The sequence below is a fragment of the Acinonyx jubatus genome, chromosome A1 (genome assembly GCF_027475565.1).
Source record: "Acinonyx jubatus isolate Ajub_Pintada_27869175 chromosome A1, VMU_Ajub_asm_v1.0, whole genome shotgun sequence".
NCBI classification, from domain to species: domain Eukaryota; kingdom Metazoa; phylum Chordata; class Mammalia; order Carnivora; family Felidae; genus Acinonyx; species Acinonyx jubatus.
The window spans coordinates 174,373,448-174,388,296 of record NC_069380.1 but is presented as its reverse complement, the minus strand read 5'-3'; the positions used below and the strand labels follow the sequence as shown (position 1 = coordinate 174,388,296).

The 14,849-nt window shown below is 54.5% G+C and overlaps 1 protein-coding gene across 4 annotated transcripts in view; it reads left to right on the top strand.

Moving 5' to 3' along the window:
- Positions 1 to 1,381: 1,381 nt before the first annotated feature.
- Positions 1,382 to 14,849, top strand: part of NEURL1B (neuralized E3 ubiquitin protein ligase 1B) — a 38,727-nt gene continuing 25,259 nt past the window's right edge. For 2 of the 4 annotated variants that reach the window (XM_053226478.1, XM_053226475.1), the window contains exon 1: positions 5,829 to 11,386. In XM_053226478.1, coding sequence (XP_053082453.1) covers positions 11,161 to 11,386 — 226 coding nt within the window. In that variant the 5' untranslated portion in view covers positions 5,829 to 11,160. Of the gene's footprint in view, positions 1,578 to 5,828; positions 11,387 to 13,109; positions 13,532 to 14,849 lie in introns of those variants that run through there. The other 2 variants (XM_027034553.2, XM_053226482.1) reach the window with 2 other exon arrangements.

The following is a 14,849-nucleotide window of genomic DNA, read 5'->3' as shown; positions in this document are numbered from 1 at the left end:
TAACTGAGAGAGCATCTATAATATGAGAAACTAGCAACTCGAATACAAGGCAAGCTTATGTCCAGATATATAGGAATCAGGGTGGGTGAGGTACGGAGAAGCTTCCCAGAGGCGGAGGCTTTGAGCTAACTTGAAGAATGAGAACCCTCTGGGATGGGTCAGGAACCCTAGGCAGAAGGCACTGGAGAAACAGAGCCAGGGGGCTCTCCCCTGGATACCCCCATTTCATTCACATAGCTCCAGGCCACCTTTGCCCCTTGCCAGCTGGGAGACTTTGGGCACCTCTCTTCTGTTCCCTGAGCCTCAATTTCCCTATCTGTGAGGTGGGGTAATAATACATATTTCATAAAGGATACTAGAGCATGGAAAGTAGAGCTGGAGGGAGGGGGGGAAACAACCTGGTTTAGTATTGGGTTTTAGTATTGGGTTTAGTATTGGGTTTTCTTGGGTAAGTCATTGCACCTCCTGAGCCTCAGTGTTCCAATCTGCAAAATGGAGCCCAGTGAGGGCAGGAACTAGCAGGCTTCACTTCCCATTGAGTTTGGTCTGGGTTCTTGCATAGGAGAGCTGCTCAGAAAATACCTGTGGGGTGAATGAACGAATGAGGAATGCCTGTTACTCCCTCTGCCAAGAATACTCTCCCCAGCTCTTCCCATGGCTGATTCCTTGCTGTTTCATCAGATGGAACAGGCATGCCACTAGGTTCTCCCTAAGCCCCTCAAACAAAGTTACAATGTCACAGTTATCTTATTTCCCTGCTGACTCTGATCATAATATTGTGTGATCTAAATTGCTTGTTATTTCTGTTTTCACCATTTGCATGCCTTGTCTGTATCTACAGTGCCCAGCACAGCGCCTGGCATATACTTAATACGTGTTCTACTATGTTCCCTCCTCCCAACCTTTGGATACTGCCTAGGTTTCTCTTATTCGTAGGTCCGTGATCCTACCCCCACCGCGGCCACCCCGACTGGGTTATCTTTACACTGCCTTAAGCGACCTCCTCTGCCTGCCTGTACTTCTCCACCCCCGAACCCCGCATTAGTGCACCGCCAGGGTGAGAGCTTGGCTCCCTATGGCCCAGCGCATGGAAGAGGCCTGGCATACACTAGGCCTTTTCTAAGTGTTGGAATAAACGAGTGACAGGCCAGCACGATGACGGGCCTGGCACCCCGAAGGCACCCGGCTGCCAACGCGTCTTCCCGCCCAGGGCGCGGGAGCCGCGCGAGCGGGAGGCTCGGCGGTTCTGCTCCCGCCGCCCGGTCCAAACTTTCAAAAGATGCGGCGGCCGCGGCCCCGCCCCTCCCTGCTTGGTTGGAGGCGGCGGGAGGCGGAGGCGGAGCCGGCGGGCTCGGGCCGGTTGGCTCCGCCTCCTCCCGCTGCCGCCGCCTCCCTTCAGGCGCCCGCCCCAGCTGCAGCCCGCCGGCTCGCCGGTGCAGCCGCGATGCCCCGGAGCCCGACCCCGGCCCGGGTGCCCGGCCCACCGCGTTATTAGCCTCCGTGCGCCCCGAGCGCGCCGCCGCCGACGCAGCGCCCCGACGCAGCGATGGGCAACACGGTGCACCGGACCCTGCCAGGTACGCCGGGGAGCCCTGCCCGGGAGGCGGGCGCTGGGGTTCTCTTCTCCCTAGGGTACCCGCTGGGTGACTTCCGGAGAGCCACCCCACCCCTCGGAGCCCTCGGCGCGCAGCGGGCTGGAGTCTCCGGTGCCTCCTGCACCCCGGCTAGCGCGCGCCCCTCGCGGGGTTCTGCGCTCCGGGAGGACGGGTACCGCGTCCTGGTTACCTTGGGGACCCCAGTCCTCGATCGCCCTGCTTGGCCAGAGGCGCGAAGGGGTCGCTGGGGCGATGCCGCGCGCCCCCTCGCCTTTGTTTCAGCCCGAGGGCGCTGAGGAGGGAGCCCGGGGCGCCTTGGGGGGTGACTGGAGTAGGGCTCCCCAGGGCTTCCGACGGCCAGAAGCCAGCCCTTGTGCGGAGACTGTAGCTGCTGAAAGTGGGGGGCGCTTGCAGGGGTACCCCAATTTCCAGCCGCCAGCGCCCCCGCGGCACATGCTGCCTTGGTTTGGCCACGTTCCCATGCGCACCCCGGCTGCGCCCCCCTCTGGTGTCCGCTCAGCTGGGGGCTCTCTAGTCCCTCAGAGTCACCGCTGCAAAGCGCATCGCCCCCTAGTTAACATCACCATAGAATCTCCGGGCCAGAGTAAGGAGATGGGGGGGCGGGGGAGGGGTGGGAGGGTGGGAGATGGGGAGCAGAGGGGGCCTTACTAGAGAATACCTGGTAATTTGGGAAGCAGATCACTGTGCCAGGGGGCTGTGTCCAGCGCTTTGCATACCCCAGCTCGGCATACAAAGTAGCTTTTCATTATAAAGATATTTATCCCAAATTTACAAATAAAGAAATTGAGGCTCAGAGGAGGAGAAATGACTCACCCAAGGTCATACCGCTAAGAGGGGGTAATCTGGATTGAACCCGTTCTGCTTGCCCGGCCATCCCCCCACCCCAAGTCTTTAGAAAAAGCCCTTATTTTGGCTTAAGGCTGGGCATTGGTAGCATCCCTTAGGCACAAAGTGAGAGATGTGTGTATTTTTAAAGTACAAAGGCCCAGCTCAGTGGGATAGCAAATCATCTGGCTGTGGGGCAAATTTAGTGTGAGGTTTTAGGAGCAGAGACATGTCACTGGTTTGTGCTCTAACACTCCCATATAGCCCCCCTTTCTAGGCTTTATATCAAAAAATAATTGTTTCCTCCCCTGGAGGGGGTTGAAATGGGTGATGCTGTGCTCGGGATTCCCAAGGTTGCTTTATGGAAGAAGAGCCAACTCCTACTTTCTAAGCTGCTGGGCAGCGTGAGGGCCATTGTGCTCAAAACCCCCAAGATTTTCAGCCAGGTGAAGTCACCAGCAGGGGGGCGTCAGCTAGCCAGAGGCAGAGGTGGGATTTGAACCCAGGTCCACTTACTGCAGGGTGGCCTCGATCTCCTATGAGCAGGGATGTTGGCTGGATGGGGATGGGAGAGTCCACCCACCTAGTCCGGAGGTACCCAGGGATGCCGACAAAGGTGGCAGCAGATACTCTCCTGGCCACAAAGACACCTGGCTGCATCATGGGCCCCCTTGTAGGATTTCTTAATAAAAAATACTGATGCTGTTCTAGTCACATAAAAACAAAAACATTGTGCCACCTGTGGGTCAGCTTTAGGGTGGGTGAAGGGACAGACACAGCCAGGCAGGCTAAAAATAGCTTGAGATTTATATATTCTCCATCCCACTGGGCTCTTGCTGTGTGGACTGGGCCATCCTGGGCAAGGAGCTGGGGGGTTGAGGTTATTACCTGCTGCAGTAGCTAAGTGTGAAAAATTAAAACTCCCCACGGGGCTGAAGCTTGCACTGAGTTGGAGGAAGGGGAGCGAACTGGAATTCCTAGTTGCTGGCGCTGAGAATATGAAGGGCCATTAATTGTTTTTTCCAACCTGTTCTGTAATTAGTCTCTCACATACACCGGGCCATTCTTTACAACTCTGTGATCAGTACATGCCGCTCCCCACACTTGGAATAGCCTTTCTTGTCTAGTCCATCTCTTACAATTCAGCTTACTTGTCACCGTATCCAGGAAGCCTTCCTTGAACACCCACACCCAATCCCACCCTTCGCTAGGCTACCTAGATACCTTCTTAAGTCTCTGCTTGTCCATCCGACCACGTTGCATTGCCGTCGCCCCTCTCCACAACTTGCCTTGAGGCTGCCTGGGGACAGAAACCATGTCTTGATTATCTTGGATCCCTGGTTGCCCAACCCAGAGCCTAGTGGCTGGCAGGGGCTCAAAAACCGGTGGTAGAGCTCACATGTTGCCTGCATCCTAGGCTGAAAGAATGCTTGGCTCAGTCCTGCCCTGTAGAAATCCTGGTGCTTTCGTTCTCAGGAAAAGGACACATGCGTGGGGTTCCTTCTATGGGACTTGAAATAGAGAGCTGGCATTTGCTAAGCACCTGGATTCCATGCCAGGCTTCCTGCATATGTGGCTTCATTTACATGCCAAGCATGCTCCTCCTTAAGGCTCCTGCACTTGCTGATCCTTCTGCCTGGAACATTCTTCCCCCAGACCTCCACATGGTTTCCCCCTTGCTTCTTTTAGGTCCCTGCTCCCATGTGGGTCCTGGTGTTGCCCCTGCCACGCCCCACTTACTTTCCCCCACTCTGTGTTTCTACATAGCATGATCACCATGTGCCACACTGTATGTGTAGTTAGCTGTTTCATCATCTGTCTCCCCAGGGAGGATTTTGTGTGTTTTATGTACCGCCGTATATTCAGCACCTGGAGCAGTGGCTAGTGCATAGCTGTTCGGTAAATATCTGTTGAATGAATCAATGAATTTAATTCTTGCAACAGCCCTGCAAGGTAGAGATCATCATCTCCATCTACAGATAAGGAAACTAAGGCTCAGGGAGATAAAATGACTCACCCCAGTTCACATGGCTCATCCAGTTGGTAGAACCAGGACTGGAATCCAGGTTTATTTAGCTCCAAAGGGCTGCCTTCTTCCTCTGACATGCAGTATCCCCCCAATCCATGGTTCAGACATCGGTTGGGGCCCCCCGAGTAATTATGGTATGTTATTGTGTGCAGTGATGACAAGCCAAAGAAAGGGAAGGTCCTTTATGATCGCTGTAGGGAAGCCCCTTGGTAATCTTCACAAAGGGCACATTCAGAGGAATGCCCTATAAATAGAACGGTCCAGGAGTCAGCAAGGGAATTCACGTTTGCTAAGTTCCTACTGTGTGCGTTACCCGTTGCAGTTCAGTACTGCAAAGTAAGATGCCATTCGTCTCCATTTTATAGATGAGGAGACTGAGGCACAGAGAGGTTACCAACACTCGATGCAGCTCACACAGTTAGGCAGTGGCAAAGCTGGGGTTAGAAGACCCAGGCCTGTCTTATTCCTAATACCCCCTGGCCCTTTTCTCTGGATTCCGTTTCCCTTAATCTGGGTTTTGTAAAGAAAAATAGTAAGAGTATAAACAAGTGGGGTTAGGGGAGACTAGAATTCCGGGGCGGGGGGCTCTTCCCCCTTCTTCTACCAGTTCATTGCAACCCCTCCCTCAGCTCGCCTCTGGAGCTCACTCATAGTTCTGGTTGGAGAAGAGACTGAATTCAAACTGCCAGTTGGGTTTAATCATTAAGTTGGTCTGTGCTTGATCAAGTCAATGGACCTTTTTAGTGTTAGTTCCATAGTTAGGCATCCTAGAGGTTGGAGTGAAGGACGTGTGTTGACCTTGTTCTGTGCCAAACTCTGAGTCAGGGCCTTTACCCACATTATCTATCTTAAACCCTTGTAACAACCCTTTAGAGGGGCTATAGTTACCCCATTTTACAGGGAGGCAACATCTCTCCATGTGCCCAAGCTGGAGGGACTCTGGGGTCTGTCCTGCTCTGCATTTTCCGGAGTATGCACCTTCACTGATTCAGCTGACATCTTTTAGCCACCTGTCACGTCCCAGGCCCTGGGGTTTCAGCTTGAATGGGATGGACAGCCCCTGGAGGTCCCCATCGAGCTGGCCTCTAGTGGAAGAGGATATAGGATGCACTAACAGAATAGGACAAGTAGCTGGTTGTCTCGATGGAGAGCACAAGCTGTTGCTACCCTGTGCCTCAGAGGGGGAGGGGTGGTGCCCAGTGCCCCCAAATGAGGCCTGGCCACCAGACCAAGTGCTCTGTCTACTGGGGGTCATATCTGACCAGCTTTAAAAATAGAACAGAATAAAAAATAACACATCAAGTGCATTGAGGTAGTAAGGAGTGTTTTTGCTTCATGAACTTTGTTTCAGTTGTGTGCGTGTGTGTGTGTTGGGCTCCGTGGGCTGCAGTGATTAAGAGTTGTGATGAGACCATTCACTGGTCTACAGCAGTGGGAGGTCTGGTGCTGGGTCTAGAACACAGATCTCGGAGTCAGGATGCCTGGTTTCAAATCCAAGCTCAGCCATTTCTTAGGGGAGTGACTTCAGGCAAGGTCTCTCTCTGTGCCTCAGTTTCCTCACTGCGATACGGGGACGACGGGGGTAGCTCCCTCGTAATTGGCGGCAGTGATAATTAAATGGAATAGGGCAGGTAGTCTTGGCACAATGCCTGGGGCTTTTCTATCATGGTTATTGTTGCCCTTCACTTCCTGCCTTGAAAGCTCTGTCCCAGGTGACCACCAGCCTTGAATCCAGGGGCCCGATTGGGAGGCGTCCCTTTCATGCGTACTGACAGCAGCAATTCCTAAGCGTTCTTCAGCTCGGTCCAGGACACCAGATTTCTGACGAGAAGAATCTTCTTGGCAGGTTGCGTTTTGCCATTTTCGTTTGTTCACCAGACCTTCAGGCTGGGCTCTGTGCTGAGCCTGGGGTCACAGTCTGGATTGAGGGACTCGAGGTCTAGTGGGAAGGACCAACAAGGACGGAGCAGTTATAGTAAGTGGGGGAGGGGGACCCTGGGGGCCGTGATAGCCCGGAACAGGAGGCAGGAAGGCTTCCTGGAGGAGGTGCTGTCCAGTGAGACCAGAAAGCAGAGAAGTTAGTCAAGGGAAGGAAAGCTGTTTAAGACAGAGGCCCGAGTGGAGGGAGAGCAGGGCATATGGGGGGAACTGTGGCATTCTGGGGATCCCAGTGCAAGCCGGGGTGGTATGTGGAGTCAGGGGCGGGCAGAGGCCATGTGAGAGGAGGGGATGGTTTCTTGCAGGCCAGCCCGCAGTCAGGAGGCTTAGATTTCTTAGCTGCCACACTCCCTGCCGGGATGATGTGCCGAGTTTGCCAGCAGGGGCATAGCATTTTCACTGGGCTTGGCTGGAAGGACTGTTTAATCTTCCCTGCAGACAAGAAGGGTCAGCTCTGCCCTCTTTTGGACCAAAGCGTTTTCTGTATTTAGTGGTGCTCTATGAGGGCTTAAAATAGAAGAAGCCCAGAAGCCAGGGCTGTGCTTCAAGCAGAGAGGGGAAAGGAAGGAGGCCTGGGTGCAGCCCTGTAGGTAGTAAGCGCTCACCTGGGCTATAGTAGAGCGGTCAGATCTTCAGCATGCCTGCCCCATACCGGGCCCTTTATCTATTTCATTCCTATTTCAGCTGTCAGGACCTGCCTTCCAGAAGTAGTTTCCCATTTCACAGATGAGGAAACTGAGCTCAGAGGAGAAACGAGACCTGCCTTGGGACAGGCAGCCAGGAAGTTGGCAGAGTGGAATTTGACCGCAGGCCTGCCCAGTTCCAAAGCTCCTTCTCCTCCATCACCAAGGGGCACTGCTCCCCGGGGCATCTTGGGGCTGCTGCCCTTTGTCCTCATCCTGAGCCCCACCCCTCTCAAGCTGTCCTTCCCGTGGACAGAATGAAGCTGCCCATGGAAAAGGTCCATCCCCCTCACCTCTCCCTCCCTCCCTCCCTCCCTCCAGGCCTGGAGACTCAAAAGCTGACCTCTGGGAATCCTGCCCTGGAGGAGGGGGAATCTGAGCTCCGCACCCTTTCCCCCAGGCTTAGGCTCCTGATATTTCTGCCTGGTAAAAACTGGCCTGCAGTCGGCCACTCCCACCTGCCATCGGCAGGGGTCACGGTGCACCCACACCCTCTCCCCTGAGTCCGGCTATTCACAGGCCCTTCCCGCCCAGAGGCAGCCCCACCAATCAGTCAGCAAGGGCACGGGGCTAGGGCGAAAACCCTTCCTCCTCCAGCACCCAGGCTTTCCTGCAGGTGAGGAGCAAGCATCCTGTCTCCCTGCTGTGCTGTCATCCACCCACAGCAGAGTTGGTAACAGCACAGGCTGTGGTCCTGGTCCCACGTCCTCCTCTTAATCGTAGCCCCAGGCATGCAAAGCGTCTGGCAGATAGGAAGTGCTCACATGGGGTGCCTGTTAGGATTATGGGCTTCCTGGGGACACAAGCCCCTCCTCTATGCTGAGCCCTGTGCTCCTGAGGGAGACAGACTCAGAAGAACAATGACCGCTAACTTGTATCACACAGCCCGTCTGTGCCAGACAGAGTTCTAAGTAGGTGCCTGCACTTGACCCTCCGAACAAGCCCCATGAGAGAGCTATTACTGTTAGTCCCTTACAACTGTTGAGGGAACAAAGAGGACAGAGAGGGAAACAACTTGCCCAAGGGCACACAGCAAGGGTAGTCCGACAGGATTCCTGCTAGAAGGAGAGGATGTTTGTGCGGGAAGGGTGACTGCTGAGTCAGGGTGGGGGGTCAGGTGGGAAGCGGTTCACATTTGCACTAGAAGCCTTCATAGTATTGAGCAGAAATCTGTAAGCATTTAGAAATCCCGCAGGTCGGTTTTTAGTGCGTTCACCTACTTCTGTAGTTGTCGGTCTCACGTCCCGCCTCTAGGCGTGGCAGGGTGGGGACAGTCTCCAGGTGGCCTGTGGGTTTACTGAGAAGATCCCAGCTGATATTCCCTGACGTCTGTTGTGTAGATCTCCAACCCCCTTTCAAAGCAGGTCAGGGGACAGGTGATGTCCTGAGGGCTTTCTAGACAACAAAGGAAGGGCCAGGTCATCTCGGGGAGAGCAAAGAATCCCCGGCAACATAGCCTGAGGTCAGAGAGCAGACCTGATGGGAAACGGTACTGTGGATCAAATGTAGACATGACCAGTGTGTGGACATCATGTGGAGGCAGGTATCAGCTGAGTCAAAGGAAGAACTTTCTAACTGTGGAAGCAGTCTGCAGGTGGAATGAGAGCAGTGAGGAACAAGTGCCCTTTGCTGGAGTGGTACTGGTGTTTAGCCCAGCTGGGACTTGAGATGGACATTGTAGAAGCAACTGAGCATCACATGGATCCAGGATGAATTGTTCATGAAGGTGCCCTTTGACCTTGGGGTCTTATGGGGTGTGCTATCCACTGTTGATCTGCTGAACGCCTGCAGGCCCCTTCACAATCTTTCATTTATATAATCCTCCTGACAGTTCTGTGGCTTGGAAGGTCTTGGGCCCATCTTATAGCTCAGGAAGTAAGGCACAGACAGATGAAGCCACCTGCCCTCGCCTGGGTCTGTTCCCCACCCCTAGTCTCCCAGCCTCAGCATTTTTGCAGACTCAGTGACAGATATTTCTGAGCGGGGTTTGGGACAGTCGTCCTTGGACATCAGTCCCAGTTCACCCTTGTTTCTTTTTCTCTCTGCATTCTTACTACTGGGACTCAGCTGGCCTCTTGCCTCACCTCTGGGCGGTGGGGAGAAAGTTCTTTTATGAGTAAGCCATTTGGGGAAATGGGTGAGTGGGGGTATCTGGGGCAGGATTGGCACTTGGCAGGATGCCCACAGCTATTAACAAGTGTATTCTGTTTATGCCTTCAACATTACACATTGTTTTATATTACAGTTATATCCCTTGGGCACGTGTTTTCTTTCCTTTTCCCCCCAAGGATGATGGATTTAAGAGCTGGGTGGGCACATGCATACCCTGTATCTCCAAAGCTGGGTCTGCCTGGTAACTTTCCACTCCACCCAAGAGCTTCCCTTCCCCTCAAGGTTTGGGGGCAATTCAAGGTCAGGAGATGGGACAGCGGAATTTCCCTGACTCTGAGGATGGCCCAGACCTTCATCCCTGCAGAGAAGTCCCCCAGGGACTCTGTTCCTAGGACCGGAGGGAGCTTGGAACCTACTTCCTATTTGGCAGATAGGGACACCGGGACCAGAGTGCAGGGTCACACAGCAATTACAGATGAGGTCTTTGACTGGAATCCCAAGAGAGGTGATGGAAAGAGCATGGTTTTGGAGGCAGTCTTGAGTTCAAATAGTTGTACTCTATCTAACCCGTGTCACCCTGGGCAAGTCATTTCCCTTTCTGAGCCTCCACTTTCTCGTCTCTAAGATGGGGATAATGATGCTACCTCCTTTGTGGTCAGGCAGTGAGGTACAGATAGGGAACTGCGTGAGAAGTCTGAGCCCAACACAAGACAAGGACTCCATAAGTCTCCCTGAAGGCAAAGGGGTCTGCGCTCCTGAAATTGACGGGGTTGAGGGGGCTGGGGTGGGGAGGAACAGTAGGACCATTAGTCCTGTTCCTCTCAGGTCCCCGTGATAGATCACTGAAGTACCCACCGGTTGGCTAGAGAAGCAGTTCTGCATAATGGTCAAGGGCATGCATGGATTTTGGCTTCCCATCTGAGTGGAATCCTGAGCCAGCTCTTTCCGGAGCCACACAGGCTTCCTCCGGCATCCTCAGTCCTCACTCACCTACTCCCATGAGCCCTCGGGGATTCGGAGGATGGTCAGCATGATGGAGGAGGTGGAGGGAAAGGAGAAAGCTGGATCTTCAGAGAAGGAAGCAGAGTGGCAGAGGCACCCTCCAGAGTCACTTCTTGGCGAGCCTCAGAGTCCAACGTGGCAGGGAAGGAAACTTTAGCTGAGGACCCACACTGTGTGCGGGGCACCATGTGGGAACCCTGTTCCTTCCCCGCAGGGACGACTTCTACGCTTTGCCTGAAGCAGCCATTGCCTCTTCTTCCTAGCTTTGTGGAGCCAGGCTAGTAGGGGTTCAAATGCTAACTCCATCTTTTCCTGGCTGTGTGGCCTTGGGCAGCTCTCCCAACCTCCCTGAGCCTCCCTGCCTCACTGGCAATGGGTCTGGTAGCAGTTACCTCACCCAGAAGGATCACAGGAGGTCTGGTGAATGTAGGCCAAGTTTCAGTCTCTGCGTTGCCCCCTGGGAGGTCTGTCTCGCTCATCAGGTCCCACCCCCAGTTCCTTTTTGAGGCCTTGGGGACATTAGGCACTGGGGCTCCCTCCCTGCCCTGCTGTAATCAGTCACCCGCTTTCCTTTTTTAGATGCTGCTTATTGTTCATCTCAAGTTCCGCCAAACTGTGGCCTTTGAGCCGCTCAAAACAAGCTGATTGATGATATCCACCCCCCCCCCCCCATCCCTCCCTGAAACCAAGTCAGGGCATCACTACACTCCTTTCCCAGAAGGTGGCTTAAGCTGCTTGTACATAATCTAGCTTTTTTCTGGCATATCCAGAGGGAAGCAAGAGACCTTGGCATGGAGTGAGGCATAAAACAGGAAAGATGCAGCCTTTGGAGTCAGGACCAGATCTGAAAACAGACCCTGCCCTCACAGGCTGGTGGCCCTCATAAGGATGTCCACCTCTCTGGGCCTCAGTTTCCTCCTCTGGAAGCCACCCAGCAGGAGATGGTGAGGGGTGAATGGACCACATGGCAAGCACGTTCACTGTGCCAGAGCTGGGCTCCCCGCCCCTCAGGGCCAGCAAACATTGCCCAGCGGTGGGGCTCACGAGGAACATTTCCTCAGCTCTAGGAGCCAGGACAGCATGGTTCAAGGAGAGTCTCCTCCTTCTCCAGCATCGCTTTGACCCTGAGAAGCAGGACCAGTGGATCTACTGTTCCACAAAGTCAGGATGGGGCCCTACAGGTTAGTGAGCAGTCAGGCTTCTGGGCTCCACCCAGGCCAGAAGAGTGGCTGCCCTCAAGGCAGAGAAGGAGAAAGTTGGCAGACTCAGCCAGCTTATCAGCAGGCAGGTGCCAGGGGCTGCCTGGAGGAGAAGCAGGTGCCGAGGGGCAAGACTGTACCAGCAGTTGGCAGCAACATTTGAAACCTGGACTGTTTTCTTACTCCCGCCATGCTAGGTCATTCTGATAGGCAGGAAGAGAGACCGGGACAGTTTCCATGGGAAGAAACTGGGCTTGAAGAGGTGGATCTTGGGAGAGGTGGATCCTTCAGGGTTCCTACCAGCTCCAAACACTTCAGTGGTCCCCTGAGGAATTTAACCCCCTCAGCACGGCCTTTAAGACCTTTTGTGATGCAGCCCCTCACTCCCTCCTCCAGCCTCCCTGCTCCCTTCTGCCCTATATTCCTTATAGTTCCTTAAGTGCATTCCATTCATTCTCACCTCCAGGCCTTTGCCTGTGCTATTCCCCCTGCATCAAACACACTTCCCCATCCCTACCCTCCTTCCAGCCATTTCTGCCTCAGTCTGCAGAGTGGCTCCTCTGAGAAGTGTCCCCATGGCCCCAGCCCTCCCTACCACCCACCCCGTGCTGTCCTGGTGTCTGCGTCCGTCCCCCTGCTGGTCTCTCAGTTACAGGGCAGGGCAGGGCAGGGCAGGGACTGCGGTTGCTTGTCAGTGCACGTGTCCCTGCAGCCAATGCACGCCCTGGCATGGGGCGCATGCTCCATAAATGTCAGATGAAGGAGGAAGTGATGTACTTGAGAAAGAATGAGGGCACATCCCCCACTCCGGGCCCTAACTGTGGGAGCTGGCACCTCTAAGGTCAGAGTCTCCTGGGGCAGTTTATCAAGAAGAGACCCCAGCGCAGGGGCCCGGCAGAGGGTCAGAATGGACCAGGAAATCTTGACTCCACTGAGCACCCGAGGGGGAGTTGGGATGACCTCACCCCCTGGGAACTTGGCGCATCTGAGCCCACTTGAGCAAAGAGGGCTGCCACTTAGGCCTGGAAGGAGCAGGCTTTTCTCCCAACAAGCGGTGTCGCCTGACCTCTGGCCTCCCTCCCCTCCCCAGGCTCCTTGCAGCTGCTGACAGGAGTGTGGGACCTTCCCGGCTGCACTGGGGTGACCGAGTTTTGTTTGCAAAGAAGAGGGGAGGGAGTTTTGTTTGCAAAGAAGAGGGGAGGGGAGGAGCAGGGTGGCGGTTTCCCATGTGGGCTGGCCCCCTTCCATCCTGGGCGCTGGCCTCCCAGGCCGCTGAAACAGAGAACAAAGTCCCATTACGCTGGCGTCTGTCTCCTGGGCGCATGTCACTGCCCCATTTGGCAGAGGTGAGGGGAGGTTGGTTGTTTTTTTTTTTTTCTAGCCCACTTTCAAACCCACCAATGGCAAAGGTACTTCCTGTTGCCAAAGACGGATATTCTCATCCTGCCTTGGGTGGAGGAAAGCCTTGCCAAATACCAGCCTTGCCTTTTCCTCTCTAAAGCACACGCTAACACACACACACGCACCATGTTGCTTCCGACAGCCAACAGCGGTGGTTTACATTGTGGACTTGAGCAAATGTCACTGGAACCAGAAACTTCTTGCTGGAGGCACACAGTCTAAGGTTAGAGGTTATGTGCACCCAGGAAGCCTCTGAAATTGAATGCCAAATTGTGTGCATGGAGGGTGGGTATTCTGGGGGGGACAGAGGCCCATATAGCTTTCATCACCCTTAACAAGGGCCATGACCCCTGCTCCCGACGGTCACAAGGGACTGCCTTGGAGAAGGGGTGAGCTGTGGGAGGAAGGGCCCAAGCCTGGCCCTCGGATGCCACTGCCCAGCTTGGCGGCTTCGATTTCCTCCACTGGAAAATGAAGGTGGTAAAATCAGGGTTGTCTCACAGACTAAATCAGATAAACAGAGGCACGTGCCGGCACGTAACAGGGGCTCGGTAAAAGGCTGCTTGTGAAAGGAGGGGCACAGAATAGACCACTCTCCCGGTTGGCGATTCCCTTTCCCTGTGGAGCGGAATCTGCTGACAATTTCAGCCAGAATGCCATCTGCTGGAAGCTGTCATCTCGGCGGCCAGAGAAGCTGGAGTGTTGCTTCCTGCTGTCCTCTTGGCGGTAAATGCCATTTTCTCCGGCTCTTTTTAGATCAATGGAAGGACTGGGCTGGGGTGATGAGCGGGGAACATTCAGGGGGTGGCACAGTGCATATTGGGGACGCTGCCAGGATGGCTTAAAAATGGGCCTCTGCCCTTGTCACCAAGGGAAGGTGACCCCAGGGTTTTCAAGAGGCCTTTCCTGGCCAGGATCACCACTAGCCCGCCATGGACAAACATGTCCGGATGTTTTCCCCCAGACCCACAAGTAGATGTCTCTGGTGTCAGAGGACATCGGAAACCCTTCCTTGTCAAAGGAACGAAGGTGGCTAGAGGGACCAAGTGTTTAGTGGACACCTACTGAGTGCCAGGCACTGTTTGATGAATTTACCTCACCAACTCAAAACTCCTCACAGCAGTCCCGCAGGGCAGTAAGGACTCTCACCAGTTTTCTAGGCCTGGTTGGGGAGACCCAGAGAAATTAAGCATGGACCTTACTGTCATCACGCAGCTATGAAATGACAAAACAGAATTTAAACCCAGATCTGTCTGCCTGCAAGCCTGTGTTCTTTTTCACTGCCTCTCAAACTGAGATTTAGAAAAAAAACTCTGGGAGAGCTGGAGGTGAGGGCTCACCTAGGAGTTGGGTCTGCTGCCTCCCACTGGGAAGGAAATGTTTAGTGATCATCTACTGTGTGCCAGGATTTGTGCCAGGCTCTCTCTGTGCTCTCATGGCCCCTCAGCAGCCCAAGACAGGGGTCTAAGATCACACACCATTCCAGATGAAAACTTGCAGCCCTGGGAAGTGACCTGACTGCCCAAGGACCCAAGGCAAACGAGCAGCAAAGCACAGGCTCGAACTCAGAGCCCAGGAGGGGTGTTCTAAGGCACTGATGCGGGAGGACCACAGAGCCACCACCAGAACTGCTCTTCTGTCCACCTGTCTCACCAAAGGACTCATGCAAGGCTGGGGGGTTGCAACATTTAATCAGAATAGAGTCCCGTCCTCCCTAACCATCCACAGCCACTCAGTGCTCACCCCACACCCAAATCTCTGGCCCATGCGTTTAAAGTCCAGGCATTGCTTCCTTGATGAAACGCTGGAAAGACCCTCCCCTCTGACCTTGGCGGGGCTGGAGCAGCCTTTGGTCAACTGTGAGGCTGGGCCAGGTCTGTTTCCTGCTCCCTCCTACGCCCGGGATGGGCTGCTACAGAGGTCTCCTGGGCTCCTACTTCACAAGACTCCCTCTGCCCTGCCTTGTCCTTAGAGTCCCCAGGTCTGATTCCTGGCCAGAAGAAGAGGGGGCTCACTGGCCATAGGTGGCCCCTCTCACAAGCCG